At 44.4% G+C, this 17,446-nt stretch overlaps 1 protein-coding gene across 6 annotated transcripts; it reads left to right on the plus strand.

The window, feature by feature from the left end:
* Positions 1-209: 209 nt before the first annotated feature.
* LOC131739355 (protein SFI1 homolog) lies at positions 210-17,353 on the plus strand. 6 transcript variants are annotated; one of them, XM_059032826.1, is made up of 33 exons: positions 210-228; positions 1,712-1,834; positions 2,623-2,796; positions 3,024-3,095; positions 3,574-3,684; positions 3,847-3,941; positions 4,219-4,336; positions 4,617-4,719; positions 5,056-5,212; positions 5,367-5,528; positions 5,778-5,848; positions 6,171-6,263; positions 6,595-6,692; positions 7,016-7,082; positions 7,479-7,609; positions 7,842-7,923; positions 8,227-8,405; positions 8,980-9,055; positions 9,679-9,774; positions 10,196-10,272; positions 10,456-10,558; positions 10,869-10,965; positions 11,052-11,212; positions 11,490-11,564; positions 12,168-12,242; positions 12,484-12,660; positions 12,915-13,210; positions 13,301-13,396; positions 13,813-14,158; positions 14,685-14,850; positions 15,942-16,059; positions 16,512-16,614; positions 17,065-17,353. In XM_059032826.1, the coding sequence occupies exons 2-33, from the start codon at positions 1,716-1,718 to the stop codon at positions 17,170-17,172; spliced, it is 4,002 nt and encodes a 1,333-aa protein (XP_058888809.1). In that variant the 5' UTR covers positions 210-228; positions 1,712-1,715; the 3' UTR covers positions 17,173-17,353. The 6 variants fall into 6 exon arrangements, with proteins under 6 accessions (XP_058888809.1, XP_058888810.1, XP_058888814.1 ...); XM_059032827.1 differs by having other exon boundaries at positions 15,945-16,059; XM_059032829.1 differs by lacking the exon at positions 210-228 and adding an exon at positions 1,263-1,384.
* Positions 17,354-17,446: the final 93 nt, after the last annotated feature.

The following is a 17,446-nucleotide window of genomic DNA, read 5'->3' on the forward strand; positions in this document are numbered from 1 at the left end:
AGGAGCAGTCGAGCTGTGACGTGGGGGAGTGCGTGTTGGTTAGCTATAATGACGTGTAGAAATGGTTAATTTATATATATATATATATATATATATATATATATATATATATATATATATATATATATATATATATATATATTAGCTCAAAGAGCCAGCTGCCCATCGTTTCGATATGTTGTACATATCTTTCTCAAGGGAGCCTGTGTTTGAATCCAAACATTGGAGGTATTTATAGGTTTTTGACGGCATGACAACTACTTGTTATTGTTTACATTCAAATTCATGATTTATTCTTACATGATGTAATGGTGTTCTATATATTGTGACATCATTTTTACTTCTATCTTTGAATCTGTATTAATTCTAATTAACACTACTTTATATAAACTTATATTTAATTATATCATGCCATGCTGGCTCTGAGGATCAGTCTAGATTTGGCCTCCCCAGCGCATCAGCATGCACAACTTTTGAATGAATTTTCTTTATTTATTTAAATGTTATATATTTATTGAAGTTAATTAGTTCATTCTTTTCTGTTGAGTCCCGCTGGCATCATCGTGTTCAGTATTTATCCATTTACTTTCTTTTATTCTTCTATATGTCGCATTGTCTAATTTGAGCTGTTCTAATACTACACACTTTACATCATTTATGTCATGTCCCCGTTGGAGCCTAGTGGCAGAATCTACAGATGATGTGCTATCGTTATTTTGTTTTATTTTCAAGTTTTCATTTTGGTCTCTGCGGGTTTAGAATGTAGGTCTGACAGACTCTGTGTCCCTGTAGTCTTTGGCCACTCAGCAAATGCGCAAGGCTGTTAGCATTTTTAGTAGTGGGTTTGTGAAGTCTCATCAGATTGGTCCCCTAAGTCAACCATAACACTCGTTCTATTTGAACACATCTACTCAGACTCCACCAAACACACACTGTCGCGAAGGACGCACCGTTTATTTGCCTAGAAAGGTGCCTTCGCTAGAGTGTGCCGGCAGGCACTTAGTCTAATTTAAAAATACTGGCTGATCTATTGCACGCAACTGGAACTGAAGCGCAGCTCCTGAACTCACAGTCCAAGCACCTTAAAGACAAGTAATACTAACAATCAGCTATTGCAATGAACAATGCAAACTATATATATATATATTGTCTAGTATATTGTAGACTCTACCTTAATTCAAATGCAACATCAATACAATATGTATTGCAAGACACGCACTTGCACCGCCACTCCAATAGTTGTCACTAAATTTCAGAGCCTACGCAAAAGCATCGCTTTGGTTCCTTGAGGCGTCCGGGTACCATAGTAACCGCCGTGTCCAATGCATGGTGGGAGAAGGAACAGCACAGGCGGGAGGAAGGGCGCAGTAAAGATGTAGTGAAGGTAACGCAAGAAGCGCAACTGCGACAGGAGGAGACTCAACACGAATGCAAAAACAACAGTAAAGTGTGTTAAAAAAAAAAAAAAACTAAACTGCAAACCGTACACTCGATATGTCCGAAAGAAAGCAAACGGTTTGGTACTAATGCAGTAGGGTAGATTCACTTTCAAGGCTACGAAAATAAATAATCTGTGCGCTTTTTAATTTTTAAGAACTATTACAAGTTTATTATCTTCTAAAATGCAGAAGACCTCCAAATGGAGCACACCCAGAACGCCTTTCTAGATAATAAATAATAATACTTTTAGTTGCATCCTCGTCATTTCTAGGAACATGGAGGTAACCCGTGGGAATGTGAGACATCGTGCACCTAGTCGTACTAGCAGAAGAAACGATCCACTGCTGGCAAGACGCGATGGGTCTGAGCTCGCACTCAGTAAAGGCCACGGAAGGTAAGCGAGGCTTTCGGAAAGAGTGCCAGTTCATTGTGTCAAGCTAAGTTACAATAACTACTGCATATGAAGAGTGTTCCTAATAAACTGGCCAGCGCCTCAGCACTGATCTTCACGAGAAGTCGCTCTGTCGTATGCTGTCTTAAGGGCAAATTCATGCTCCCTACCTGCATTCAGTATTTGGGTTATTGGGGCAGTTGTGGCTTTCAGATGTCACCATCCTCTGCAGCCATTCCCTTATTGGTCCCCAGCAGCTTCCTTATGTCAGGTGTATTAAATTTGCAAACCTCTCGTTGCTTAGCGTAACAGATATCCTCATTATCATACATACGGTTGTTTCACTTTTGATTTCTCTCTGTCTTTGTGGGGACCCACAACATTCTAAAGGTTATTGAATTTATGATTCGGATTGTGATTGTTATTCATTAATGGGTCACCAGACTTCCCTCTGGCCTGAGTGGAGTTGCGTCCGATTTCACACACTTCGGATAACCTAGCTTGGGGCTGATTTCACTGTGAACCAGCTGTCACCAGCTGCCTTATAGACATGAATGCAGGGATGGAAATAAGACTCCCAATGCATAGCAAGCAGGGCCGTTCCTGGGTTTGCTGTGAGCTTAATTAGACCCACCAGAGCTTGTTATTCATACAAGATCACAGATGGTTAATTAAACTCCTTGCAAGACACAGGATGGTTCAAACTGCTCTGAATCAGAATATCTTATCAACGTTTTAAAGCAAGCGTACTGGAGATTATTTCACACTCTTTTTTTTTTTTTTTTCTGAAGCACTCGCGTTATAAAAGACCCCCAGCGAGCTCCAGCCCTGCAGGTTCCTGCTGACGTACCCCAGAGTGTGAGGAGTGATGCGGGGGCAGTCCGTCTGCTGAAAGGGCGTCGGATTCAGTACAGGGTGGCGTACACCTGGAACAGGGGGGGGAGGCTCAAGGAACTGCGCATCAGGTATCTGTAAGACTCCCGTTGAATAGCAGTTTGATCCATTCCAGGTCTTATTTACAAAAATAAAAGAACAACTATTTTAAATCCCTCCTTTTCAATTCCATCTTCCATACGGTTTATGTTGCTGCTTTTCACTGTGTTCAATTTGTCTTGGAGGCAGAATTCTGCTGCAAAAATGCTGCAGAAATAAATAAATAATCAACGGCAACATTATTTATTTTGTTCTGCAGACACCTTGGGAGAAAGTTTCTCTACCTGTGGATTGCCAAGACCTTCGGTCGAGTCCTGCCCTCCAAAGCAAGGTAGCGTTCTCCCTGGCAGGGTGCACTCGTTCATGCTGTCTGGTATTGGTTTGGTTTTGTTCATTTGCATTGGGATTCAGAGCGAATCACAATTCTAATTTCTGCAGCGAGTTCTGAAATCTATGTTAATTGCAGTTTCTTTTGAAGTATCAACATTTTGTACACAATTGCTTGCTTTGTGTATTTGCATGTTTTTCTTAATGCTTGCTGAATTAATATTCTGCAGAGCATGAAGGCTGTGTAAATGAATACTTAGGGAAGTGCAGCCTGCCGTCTCTTCTTCCTTGGTTCCCTAACTCAAAGAAAATGTTAAGTGTGCTGTTTTGCATAAGCCCCAAGTGAAGGCTTTGAAGAATACAGATAGGAGCATCTTATTGAAATTATGAAAAAATATATCTATTTTTTTTGGTGATTAAAATTCCCCTTTCCTTCTGCTCTTAAGAACATGCTTTCCTGTTCCTTTGCCCTTGGTCCCCAGGTCCCATCACAGCCACAGCGTTCTCCAGAAGGCCTTTGAGAAGTGGAGGGAGGAGTGGTGGGTGATTAGGAAGGAATGGAAGCTCAGTGTCCGAGCAGACTGCCACTACAGGTAGGAATCAGTGGGCTCTATTCACAGAACTGTACCACTTTGTGAGTTATTGAAGTCTTTATTTTTTATATCACAGTCTGTCATAGCCTGCCTTGTTTTTGTCCCCTTGTGTGAAGCGAGTGACAGTGATGATCTCTGATGGCAATGTCTTTCCCCTTCCAGGTATTACCTGTACAATCTGGTCTTTAAGGGCTGGCAGACGTACATCCTGCATCAGCGCCAAAGGAAGCAGCAGTATAAAGAAGCTGCCTCGTATGGTTTGTATATCAGTTTCCAGTTTAAAGCCCCTCTGTGGCCACTATAGAGCTCTCAGAATCATGTCTACCCTCTAAGTACAGGTGGCACGCCTCGGTGACCTCCTGCAGCACTCTGCTCCCAGTGAAAGTAAGAAATACCACACAGAACCAGCGTGTTATTTATTACAAATCGCTAACAGTGTTGCACGAGTGTATGTTCATTCTATTTGAGTTTTTACCAAGGGTTTCAATTGCCAAAAGCTAATAAGCCAATACAGGACTTGTATTCTTTTTTTAGGTAATTCCCGGTGTTTGTCTACGGCATGGGAACACTGGCAGATATACATCAGCATGCGGAAAATCAAACAAGACATGCAGTCCAAAGCAAGGGAATTCCACGAAGCAAACTCGATGCAGTGAGTGGAACATTCCCATTCGTTCATTAAAAAAACTCTTCAGACCATGTGCGGCAGCGCTTGCAGTGGTGATGGTGAATGAGCAATTTAAAGCCGACGTGCCCCCCCCCCCTGTTTAAATGGTACAGCAGTGTCGTTTAGTAAACACTGCTGTCCTGAGCGGTCTGGCCTTCTTCATGTCTGCCTGTCGTTTAAGTCAGTTGCTTACAAGCCTGTGATGAGCTGAGATGCTGCATGCTTGATTGGTTGAGCGTCTCTCTGCCTTGCCTCTTTGTACCAGGAGCGCGTGGAGGATCTGGGTCCGGTGCCTGCAGAGGAGGCAGAGCCTGTACGAGATGGACGCGGCAGCCCTTCAGCACTGGGCTCAAGCCCTGCAGTACAGGGTCAGTAGCAGGGGGGTTATCAGAACTGGTACTAGAGTGCATTAATATAATGGGGGGGGGGGGGAACGTATTGGTATGATGCCAAGTTAGGCTGTACGTATAACCGAAACCACAATTGCATCCAGTTTCATGTGTGTTATATATCATTTATGCATTGGTTTCTTTTACATGGTATGATTTTTGATACAGTCATTTCTAAATCATGTTATGTAAACGGGTAAGGACCTGGTCATTATATATGTTTCAATATATAGTGTTTGTTGCAATATTCAAATGTATTGCAGAGCGTGTTTGAATTTTGTTGTTCCCGTGTGTGTTTGTGTGCGTTTCTCTCAGGCCTGGGAGCAGTGGAAGGAGATTCTCCAGCGGCTGTGGCTGGACAGAGAGAAGGAGAGGAGGGCTGTGCTTCACTATCAGCACCGGTGCCTCAGGAAATCCCTCCAGGTCTGGGTCCTCTATCAACGGCACCGCACAGCCAAGAAGCAGCAGTACAGTGAGTGGCCAGGCTTTGGATAATTATGCAGAACAAACAAAGAAGGCTGTTCAAACATTGCATTCTGGTGCTAAAGCGCCAACGTAAAAATGAGCAGGGAGGGGGCTTGCGTGAAAGTCTTGTTCCCCTAATGAGAGGTTTAACGTGCTGCTAGGTCTGGCTGTGCGGGTGCGGCAGGGCTGCCTGGTCCAGCATGTCTTCTGTGAGTGGAGCAGCGCCTGGCAGAGCAGACAGTGTGCCCGCGGCAGGCAGGACGCGATCGCTGGACTCTCAGAGCGCATCGCCACGCGCAGGGCGTTCACCCGCTGGAGACACTGTATCCTTCCGCAGCGGCTGTGTTCAGATCAGCAGTCCTACTGTAATGGGATGTTTGTCAAGTGCTCTTAATCGTTGCTTTTATTATGCTCAAGGGGAATGACCATAAAGTGACTCTAGAGACTGACTGCAGTTTTGAGGCTGATGACACGGTATACCTCAAGGAAGACGTGGTCATATTGGATTCCATCAGATACCTTCAATTCTTTAAGTTCTTTCTGAATGTTTTTTTCCTTGACTTCTTCTCAAGATGTCACTTTGTGTGCTGAAGATGCAGAGAAGAATGACGCTGCTGAGGAGCACTACAGGCGCCATCTGCTGGTAAGGAAAATATCTTCAGAATGCAGGCAGTAACTTCCTGTAGCTTGGTTATCCTGAACCAGGAAATAAGACTACCATTGCATAGCAGTTTGAGCCATTCCAGGTTTTACTATGAGTTTAATAAGACACACCTTAACTTGTTACCATACACTGGGGCTAATTAAGCTTGTAGTAAAACCTGGAATGGGTGAAACAGCTATGCAGTAGGAGTCTTCTTTCTATCCCCGTAATAGCAATGCTATAATAATACAGTAATCAATGTATACTAGTGCTGTGCTGTGGACTTCTCATGCTCGGTGTAACTTTGTGTCCTGTTCTTCAGCGTAAGGGAATGAAAGCCTTGAGCACGAATATCACACTCAACCGCCTCAGTCAACTCCAGAGCAAACTGGCACACCAGCAGCGACACACTACAGTGAGTGTGAAGACAGTCCAGTATTATTACTAAAACATATGCTCTGACAATATTGTAATATACGTGTGGTGGAGTTGCTGTGTCTTTCGATCTCTTTAAAAAAAAACATATATATATATATATATATATATATATATATATATATATATATATATATAATTTGTGTCTTATTAAACCCCTGGTTGCAGAAACTCTGACTTAGATGTTCTAGAACTCTGCTAAGCAGTCCCTCCACCTTGGAGGACTCTCTTATTCCCTCCTTCTCTCCTTCCTTCCCTTGTTCCTTGTTCCTTTTTTCCTTCCCTTGCTCCCCCCTGACTCATTCCTGCAGGTGGTGAGGAGGTTTTGGACTCTGTGGAAGCTGCGTGGCGAGGAACGTGAGGAGAAGGGAATGCAGCCGCTAACTCTCAGAGCACACAGACAGTACAGGTAACACATCTGCAGGGTTCAAAGGGGGTTGTTTTTACTGAAGATGGTAGAAAATGAACAGGGACCTTTTACGAAGCCCACTGTTAAAGTTGCAGACAGGTGCGTCTTGTCTGGTGTCGAAGGTTTCTGTGATTTTAGGCTAGTTACAGTTCTTCGCACATGTCTGCCCACGATCCGGCTTGCCGCACTTGCAGCCAGAGTCGTGGTTTCTTTTCTGCTAAGAGCACCCAGTCTTTTTGTATGTGTTGGTCAGTCATTGCGTATGTGAATACCTTTGTGGAGATTGCTGATTAAAACACACCTCTTTCTCTCTGTCTCTACAGGACAGTGCTGCTGCGGAAGTCTCTGACCGTCTGGACGGAATACATCAAATGGAGGAGATGGCGAAAGGTGAGAGGAAGCAATGCGACTGAAGACAGAGATCACTGACTGCTTTGTTAAATGCGCTAGGGAGTGTGTGCGTTCATCACAACTATATATCACATTCAGAAACCATTTGACTGCAGTGTAACACTGTACACACAATACTCCAGCAGCTAAACTACAGCGACAACAACGAACTAGGAATTCTATTAGACCTTTTAAAACCCAAAGTCAACCCACTGTATACATAGTTATCAGAGACTTCGATTGTTGGGTTGATGTTTTTTATTTGATCTTGATGTAGTACTAATAATAACATAATAATTTTGTTTTTTGTATCTTGGCTTTGTATGTATCTTTTGAACAATCACAATTCATTTCCCTCTGAAGTGAACGAGCTCTGTCTGTGCATTTTGACGGCAGGTGCAGATCGTCAGGGCTGACGAGCACTATAGCAGGAAGACATTCCCGCGCTGCATCGACACCTGGAGAGAATTCATTCACCAGGAGAGACGCCACAGGGAGATGAAAGACATGGCTTCTCAGTTTTACAAGTAATGCTGTGAACCTGTATATATGCTGTGTTACATTCCTCCGAACGTTCTGTGCCACTGTCCTTGTGTGTGTATAGAAAGCTTACACTGCAGTAGACCTGCTTGCTGCAGGCAGTTCTGTAACTGGGAGGCAGTTTGGGTTGTGCTCTGTTGGATTAGCAGAGCTCCACGCATTTATGAAAACTGATGGGGGGTGGAAAACCAAAAAAACGTTTCTAATGTGTGCCTTTAGAGAGACGAGACAGAGATGGATATTCTGCACCTGGTGGGAGAGAATGAATCAGCAGAAGGAAGATCAGCTGGCTGAGAGAATGGTAATTACTCCACTTTGGTTCTGGTCTCGTTCGTCATGCTTTTCAGACTGTCTGGGTCATCGTGTTTGTGACCCTGTTCTTTTATTAACAGCTGTAGTCTTGCAGGATCAGGGCACTCTCCATCATTATGCTGTGCTAAGCTGTTGTTTTGACATGGGTTTCCATGCTTTCACCTGGCTTGACTGCACATTGCTTTGTTAAGCTTTGCTGTGATTTTACAGCATGTGCTAATGGTAAGGTAACTTGCCTGTCATGTAATCAGTTTGAAGTGCAATGCGTTGATCCCCTCCCTGTTCTCTCGAGGCTGTGATTCATTGGGACCGGCGCACAACGCTCCAGTTTTGGTGTAGGTGGCGTCTCCGAGCAGCCTGCCGTCTGGAAGAGCGGGAGAAGGAAGCCGCCGCGGAAGGGCATTTTTCCCGACAGCTATTCCGGAAATCCTTCCGGTGCTGGAGGCAGAACGTCTCCGAGATTAAAGCAGAGTGAGGAAAAGAAGTTTCTACAGCAATCGCTGCAAGCAGTCACTACTGTTTAAGAGAATTACATGTTTGCATAGAAAAGATGTTTCAGGAACCTACAAAATACCGATTTAACCCTTTCATGCATGGCGACCTCTTCTGGGGAGAGATTAAAAAAAACTCTCTTCTAGTCTTTATATGGGGATATATGGAAGATGCAAATGCATGACGACCTCATAAGATGCCATTTTTTCCCCATATAAAGGAATGGGGGAAAAAAAAAATTCAATGAAATATATATTTCATGTGTCCAAAACTACTTTATTTTCAGCTATTTCAGTGTTTCATACATGAAAGAGTTAAAGATTATATTAAAAATGACATTTATTTTGTATAACAAAAAAAAATACTGATCTGCCTCAGATTTGCAAAAATATACTGTATATGAATGTGCAGTGAAATTTATACGAAAAGAAGTCATGTAAATTAGTCTATTAGTTTACTTTAGTTAATTTCTTGTAAGATTTTTAAATGCAATGGAAGCAATATAAAGGCGCTGCTTTGTCTCATTCTGCTCTCTGTTCATTTTTAAAATCAGAAGAAACAATGAGATTCAAGCAACAAGGCATCAGTTCCACCGCAGTCTGAGATGGGCCTGGAGCACATGGCGACAGGTGAAGAGTTCACTCTGCAGGCATTGCAACAGTGTGCCCTGATCACTGGATCAGCTGTTTGTTATCTTAAAGAGTGTTTGTGAATGTTCTCTAAGATTGGATAGAAGTCAGGGTTTTGAAACTCAAGCACGTATTTCAAAGCAGGATTGAACCCTGTCACTCGCATCCCGAGTCTGAATCGGCTCTGAATCTGTGGGGTTAAAGCTTTGTCGTTCTGGTCCAGTGTTTGTAAATGGATGGTACAGTAGCTGTAAGATTGCAAGCTTAGACAGCTTTCATGGGTGCTGTGCCGGTCCTTGTTTTAATCAATCAAACTTGGTTTTAATAAAGCAATCCGATCTAGTTGTCCGGTTGCTGACAGAGCCACAGAGAAAACATTCCCGGCTTTATCTGTTTTGAATAAATTGCTGTTGGCAGCTGTGTCAGCGTGCCTTACCGTTTCTAGGCAGGAGGGGGCAGCCTAGTTTGACATAAACCTTGTGGCAGTTTTTTTTTATTCTATAAAGCCATTGCTTCTTACAAGTTGACAAAGATGCAGGCAGTTGATCTGCCTGAAGTGTGCAGAGCAGATCCTGCAGACTGTGCAGGTGAAGCCTGACCTCTGTCTGCCATTCTGTCTGTAGTATGTGAAAGTGAGAGGAGAGAAGAGGAGGGTGATCCTCCGAGCGGAGACACACTGCAGGCACGCACTGCTGCACAGAGTCCTGGACGGGTGGAAGGTATGTCCAGGTCCTCTGCAATGGATTGATTCACAGTCAGACCCGTTTAAAGGCGTGCTTTCAGACCTGTTTAAAGGGATACTTTTATACCAGCTGCATTTCTGGAAAATACTGAATTTCTTACCCGTTTAATACCCTGTAATAGAGCCTATTCAATTGTTGCAAACAGGCAGCTTCCTACAGAGTTGAAATGTTTAAATGTGATCAAAACCTGACATTGTACTTGCTTTCAAAGACCCAAGTACTCTTAAGAGACACGCCCACACTGTTATAGATGCTGTTTTTCACTTTGTCCCTGTTTTCAATGCAGCGTCGAATTCTAGATCAGGTGAATGCGCCCCGATGCGTGTTCTCCGTCCGTCTCGACTGCTGCTCAGTGTTTCGCTGATTTACTCATTTATAAATGTCGTTCACTTCACAGCTCTATCAGCGCAGCGTGCAGCAAGTTCTGCACAGAGTGGAGGAACAGGACAGGCGTCGGAAGAGAGGCTTGTTAAGGTATCACCGGAGTGAGGAGTGCTCATCACATGGGATCAGTCATTCAAAGTTTTAAAGGGCTGACCTGCTTGTCTGAATTATTATTGGGATTAGCACACAAAGTTCCTTGTTTTGTGCGATTTAAAAAAAAAAAAAAAATCTTTCTTTTTAGATTCATTTTTTTTCTATTTTTTTTTTTTCTAGGGTGACCTTCAAAGTGTGGCGAGAGAAGGCAGCGATCCTCGCAGATGAAGCTCGAAAGCTTTGCAGAGCAGAGCAGCATTACCGCAGGGCACTGCTTTCAAAGGTAGCCAGCCTTGTGTAAAGAGCAAGTCAAGCGGAAGAGCCTCGGAAAGCCATTGCACAGATTGGATTCTCTCTGTCCCTTTATGTCTTAACATGTGTTACCATCGCTTTGCTTTGCTAAGATTGTACTGGGAAAGAACAAGACCTCCATTGTGTAGCAGTTACAACTGTTTCAGGGCTTCCTGTGTGCTTACGGCTCATCTGGCTTTTTATAAAACCTGGAATGGCTCAAACTGTGATGCAGTAGGAGTCTTGTTCCCATGTCTTCTTTTGAGGCTGCTACCCTCTGTCTGTCTGTCTGTTTGTTTTAGGCTCTGTTGGAATGGAGAGATGAGATTTCTCTTCAGGTTTACCATAGACAGCAGGAGCAGGACGCTGTGCACGAGGCACAGAAGCACATTGCAACGGGTAAAACCGTTTAAACACGTACAGCTTTCATACCTTTGTCAAGGGAAATAATATCTATATCTATCTATATCTGTTGTGCTTTCCAGTGCGATCGCAACACATGTTCTCGCGCTGGAGGGAGTTCAGTAGGAAGTCGGTGGAGCACAGGTCAAAGATGGAGGTCGCTGCACAGCACCATGGGAGATGTATTCTCAGGAAGTGTGTGTCCTCGTGGAAACTGTACCATCTCGGCTGCATACGGAAAATGGTGAGCAGCTGGAGCGTCGTTTGGTATTTCTGTTTCAGCAGAACAGATTTCGTTTTTAATCCCTGGTTAAGCTCAAATAAAGACATCTCTTCAAAAAAAAAAAAAAAATTATAAACGGTAATTGATTGATGTTTAGTTAGCCGTTTATGTAATATTTTTCACAGTAAGTAAATAATGCAACAGTGATTAATTCGCTACACATCATATGGATTCGATACTGTGGCTATACACTGCGTTGCAGTGTTGGGTAAGGTAACGTGCTGTTTGTGTTTTTCAGATATTGTACCGTCAGGGGGAGTGGTTTCAGGCACAGAGACTCTCTCAACGCTATTTTAGCTGTTGGACAGTGCAGGTGAGAAGTCTCACATTAATGAAGGAGTTGTGTAGTGTTTCATTGCTGGAGCTCATCAATCCCGATCAGGGATGTACTTCAGTTAATGCCCTCCTCATGATTGTCCAAGTCATGATTGAAGTTATGCAGCTCTCCTCCTGCGTACTGCTCTGTGTTTTATGGTTTATGTCTAAAGACTCGGTATCTAATGTAATCCCTTTTCATTTTAAGACTGCCAGACTGCTGGAATTGAAACACTGTGCAGGACACGGGCTGAGCTGTGCAGTTAGTCTCGTCTGTAAAACGTGGCCATCATTTAGAGTCCAGCGTTGAAGGATTTTTTATTTTTATTGTGTGGGTTTTATGGATTAACAAACAGGCACCATGCACTGCAAATGGGCTGTTAAGTGGATATCATTGATTTATTTAACTTTTTTTAATCCATGTATTTTGCAGACCTATTTATAACGAGCACTCAAGGGACCAACCAAAAGCTTGTATTGACAAAGGGGCTCTATGCGAGCCACACCGAAACAACATGCGTGAAAACCAGTCTTTAATACAGGTTTAATTGTGCCTAATAATATAAAAAACAGGTTTCTCACAGATTGTTTTTCTGCACAGATGCTGGGCAGGCAGAGAGAGGAACAGCAGACGGTCAGCGCTCTCTGGCACTGGTGCTTCAACCTGCAGGGAAAGGTAGGAACAAGCCTGTCTCCCTGCGGGGCTGACTGAACAAAACACAAGACCTTCTGATGTGTGCCGACCTGGAAGCAAGCCTGACTGTCCCCCTGTACATCCAGCAGGCCCTCGGAGAGACCTGATCATCAAATTCTGGGGAACCAAAGCATGTCAAAGCAATTGTAATCAATGCTGTTCTTAGCTTTTGCTAACATTATTACCTCATTCGTTCTTGTTTGTTTGTTTGTTCATGCTGCAGGTGTTTGATGCCTGGGTGGGCTATGTCCTGGAGGAGAGAAGGAAGAAGGTTCGGGTCCTGAAAGCGGTGCAGTTCTATCGGTCTCAGCTTCTCCGGGAGGGGGCCTCGCAGATCCTGCGCTACGCTGCTGACATGGGCCGGTTCCGCAGGACGCTAGCGGCACAGCAGCAGGTCAAGGTGAGGGGAGCTGGGAAGAAACCTCTCCACGCACTGCTGCATTGCATAGAGACATTAAAGATGCAGCAATTCATTGATTAATCAGCTGTTGATCACCAAGGTGTTTTTTTTTTTGCAAGCCTCAAATAAACATTTATTGTTCGATGTATTCAACTTCGTGCCCTGTTTGGGGGAAAAAAAAAAAAAGATGTCTTCTTACTTTTAATAATGCCATTAATAAAGTCTTTCAGTTGTATTTCTGTGTGTTTCCTCAGTCTGCCTACAGCCTTCACCAGGTCGTTCACCGCTGTGCGATGACGTGGAAACACAGGGCTCTCTGTCACAAAGAGAGAAGGAGAGCCCACCCAGCCGCTGTCCCTCCGAAGAAAGCCGTGACGTTCCATCTCCCAGCCGAGGCCAGGGCTGAGCCGGAGCGCAGACCGGAGCGCGTGGAAGTGGGGCTGCTCCTCGAGTACAACAGGGAGAGCCAGAAACCTGCAGGGATACCGCCGTCGCGGGGGCCCGCAGAGCCCCTTGAGGACGACCTGGGAGTATTTCCAGGGGCCAGGAGGTACCGTAGGAGTTTCTGGCTGCACTTAATATTGTTAGAATGCTGTACTGAATTACAGTAAATGATAATACCCGCGGTTCTGTGTTGCAGTCCAGTCCTACGTCACAGGAGGCTGCAGCCCAGAAGACCCGACTTCCTGCTGCGCTCCCTGGAGAAGGAGGGGCTCCACAAGCCTGGAAGAAGCAGGTGGGCTTGTTAAACATAGAGATGCAAGAATCCTCTTTCAGAAAAATAGAAGTGATTATTTTCATTTTTATCCCATAGCAGCAATACTGGAGTTGGGCACTCATCATGGGGTTTCTCTGCACACAGAAAAAAAAAATCTATACCTCTACAATGAGATTTCCTTCATGCTCAAAATGAGATCTTCAGTAAATGTTTACCCTCACTACACACAAATATTGCCTATGTGCTAATGCCAGGAGCATTGATTGTATGGAATACAAAGCGCCTTGCATTTAAAAGCTTTCAGTTTTGATAAAGGGATGAGGCTGACATTGGCACTTCCTCGTTGAACTAAGTAATTGCAAAACCCGAGTGTACAATTCAAAACCTCACAGCGCTGTGCTGGACGTTGGTATCGCTTTCCTTTTCTGTTTCAGTCCCAGTAATCCTGACTTCCCGAGAGCACAGCCGTCTGCCCAGTCTGTGTCCAGCATAGAGAGCTGCACACAGGAGGACAGTCCAGTCTTCACGCAGCCTGTTCAAAGACAATCACCCGCCCGCACCGACCTCCCTGGCAGCCCACCTCCGCAGCCACTCTCCAGTAAACCCGGTTCTGAAGGGACAGGGCAGCTCAGAGCTCCGCTGGTACCGGCACAAGGACCCGGTGTACCAGCAGCGGCTCCTAGGAAGCTGCCAGCGTACCATCCGGACCTGTCCGGCCATAAAGAGGAGCTCCTGCCACCATCGTCTTTCATGATGCCCAAGAGAGGGCGAGCGCACACAGTAAGCAGAGCGTGTATGTCACGGTTCTGTTGCAGTAGATTTTTTTGGTTTGGTTCAGTCTTCCTGAAGACCCTGAAGGACCAGCAGGAACACTTGGCAAAATCCATATCTGCCCTTAATATGTGTGCAGTCTAAATATCCACCAAAGCCAGCTTTACTTAAGCACAACGATAAGACCCCCCTAGTGACCTGGCCGTCCTTTGACCCAGTGACATTTCAGCTCTACCGACTGACCCTTGTAAAACCAGGGCAGTGATGATGACCCAAGTAATCTAATTACAACCCTGTGAACGAGAGTAAAGGCCATGGAAAAATGATAGGTCCAAGCATGGATAAGCCAATTCATGTATTCTAGAATACTTCATTGGAATTCATTGTGAAATAATAATTAGTTACATTTTAAAAACATAATTCCAATAATAATTCTGAAAAAGACGTATGCTAAAGTGTACCACGCTTTAAATGTGCGTGCTACTGCACAACAAAAGGATTCCTGGTTTTATTTTCTTTTTCTCCTTCCTCCCAGAGAGTTGGCTCCCCAGGCAGACAGCCTGCCAGTAAAGATCTGAACAGGCCTGAGACAGAGGGGCTCCAGTTACACAGCCAGTGGGACCAGACCCCAGAGCTGCTGTCTCCGGAGGTCTTCACTGTGAAAAGAGGCCGGCGCTCTGTCAGCTTTGAGGAGGACTCGGGTACGAAACACTTAGCACACATTCCGGTCCATCTGGCTGTGTTTATTTATAATGTGTATTTTTTTAAAGCAGCTCGGGTCGTGTTTGTTTATTTTGATTGGGTTTTACGCATCATCAGAGGTGATGATGAATATTGATCCACATTCTGTTTTGTTTACATCCTTCCCTTCCCCCAGCAGAAAGGGTAATTGAATTGGGACCCAAGGCTAGAACCGAAGGTCACTGGAAAGGTGACTCGAGGTGATGAACACTGTGCAGCACAGACCTCCGTTCTTCCTATGGATGGCATGCTGCCAATACACAAGCACGCCTCCGCATCCCCCTCAGACACTGGCATGCAACACACTTGCTCTGTTTTACACAGCAGATGCACACCAAGACTCTGAAAAGTACAACATTGTGTCTGCCCAGCTTTCGTTTATTGTGCTCACATTGCAGCGATGGCTACTCATTCTTGTATTCCAGTAGAACCTTCCTGGGAGGGACATTTTTAAAGAGTTTACAAGAAAAACAGGCAGCAGCAGCTGTGATGTTGTGAAAGATTTGCGTTTATCAGCAAACAGAAAGATCTCTCAGCTGGAAGCTATCAGCACCCAGCTTAGGCAATTCAATGAACCAAGAAGCTAATAGACACACACACAAGATTGTAGCACATGCTGATAACCAGTCAGTGCAAGCACCTGTTCTCTGAAATGATCTTACATTGCAAGTAATTACTTAAACGGTAGGAACAGCACTAAACTTTCCCCGTGTCAAAGCCTCAGACTCCTCCAGGCACTAGCAGAGGTTACGCCACCTACTATAGGTCAAGAACTTGGGCCCTTTTTTATTCCTACCTATTCCAGTAACACTGTCAGGAGCAGAGGGGTTCAGGTACGCAACATGCCATTCACTGAAGTGCGGCATAGGCAGGGGACCCATTACATAGCAATTTGAGCCACTCCAGGTGTTGCTGGGAGCTTCACAATGCACAGGTAACAATGCCATGTCCAGACAGCTTGGCGTTCTGTTTATCCAGTCTGATCTGAGTGCGTAGTTAAAGACTAGGCCAGTGTTCCTGGAGCTGACGTTGTGTTTGTTTCTGTAATAAGCAGAGGAAGGGGGTGGGGATCACAGCGAGCACTGCGACCGGCAGCTGCAGCTAGAAGCGGAACTGCGACAGATCCGACAGGACATGCAGCGTTTCCATGACGACAAGCTAAACCTGAAGTAAGGAAAGCATCTCTCTCTCAGCAGGCTGTTAACATGTTATGTGATCCGTGAATGAATGTAATTAAAACGAAAGCAGAGCCACTGAGAAGTGGACTGCTTTGTAAAATTCCACAATGGGCTGCCCGAGTCATTAGATCAGATTACCTTTCATTTTCTAGCTTTACCCCGTATTGGGCGTCTAAACAGTTTGAGCAAATGGTACGCATCACAGAGCACACTGACATTATTTCTTCAAGTGCCTTCAGTATCAACTTCATTTAAACTTAATCTAGCTTTTTATACAAGCTTTATATTACAATGTATTAAAATCAATCAATCAAACACTGAGGGCATGCTTGCCTGCACCTCCCCCGCAGCACAGGGTTTACAAATAAACAATCTTCAGCAGGCAATGCTTCAGCAGTGTATCACCTGGTATGTGTGTTCCTACACTTTCTTCTGCTGTGCAGGACCTGGCACAAGCAGGCTGGCGTGCTGAGAGCCTGGCTGCAGGGAAACGAGGAGGAGGAGGAGGGAGAGGAAGCCCAGCAAATACAGCAGGACCTGGAGGAGGTAAGAGCAGGACCGGGGAATCCGAGAGATGCACAATGCGTTCTGTGCAAAGGCAATCAAGACTAGTTTATTTCCATCCCTGCAGAATATGACTCCCATTGCAGTTTGATCCATTCATGCTTTTACTAAGAGACACACCTGAGCTTGTTACCTATAGACTTGGCTGATCACTCTCATAATAATGGGTGAAACTGTTATGCAATAGGAGTCTTAATTCTATCCCTGATTCTGTGTGTGTGTATATATATTTTATTTTTTCTATGCATGTTAATATAACAGCACTAACCCAACACTCTAGGATGTTCCTCCTGCAGCTAATCAACATTTCTTTTTAATTTTGTTAATGGCTCTGCTGTGCCCATCTCTCTAAATAAAAAGGAGAGTTAGTTAGTTCGACAGCTGCTTCAGTTCCAGACCCTGCGATCATTATCTCCACTTTCCCTTCTGCAGCTGGAGCTGAAGACAGAGATTCTCAGAGAGAGACTGAAGCAGGAAAGAGCTCAGATTGAGCAGCACGCTGCTCGGATTAAAGAGATTCGCAGCATGCTGGCAGCGTGACCCCACGGCCTTGCTCCATCACAAACAACAAGCAAGCACTTCCAGGACTGAGCTGGGGATGCAATCTGTGAATGGACGTTACAACGGAAATTCTGCTTTTGTAAATCTGATATGCTAAATTATTTGTTACCTAATTTAGAACTGTTTAAATAAAAAATACATAGTTGCACATTGTCACATAGCATTTTTGTCCCCCCGAGTCTTTATAAGGTAAGATTAGTATTACTATTATTTTTTTTAAGTAAAGGCAAATTCTTCTGAGAACCCCCCAAAA

The sequence above is a fragment of the Acipenser ruthenus genome, chromosome 11 (assembly GCF_902713425.1).
Source record: "Acipenser ruthenus chromosome 11, fAciRut3.2 maternal haplotype, whole genome shotgun sequence".
NCBI classification, from domain to species: domain Eukaryota; kingdom Metazoa; phylum Chordata; class Actinopteri; order Acipenseriformes; family Acipenseridae; genus Acipenser; species Acipenser ruthenus.

What these genes read in the sequence shown, in the direction of transcription:
- LOC131739355 (XM_059032826.1), top strand. Translation starts at nt 1,716, where the DNA reads ATGGAGGTAACCCGTGGGAATGTGAGACATCGTGCACCTAGTCGTACT. An exon ending in ACTACAGGCGCCATCTGCTG is followed by an intron (nt 5,849 to 6,170) that starts GTAAGGAAAATA and finishes CCTGTTCTTCAG; the next exon opens with CGTAAGGGAATGAAAGCCTT. An exon ending in GCTTCAACCTGCAGGGAAAG is followed by an intron (nt 12,243 to 12,483) that starts GTAGGAACAAGC and finishes TTCATGCTGCAG; the next exon opens with GTGTTTGATGCCTGGGTGGG.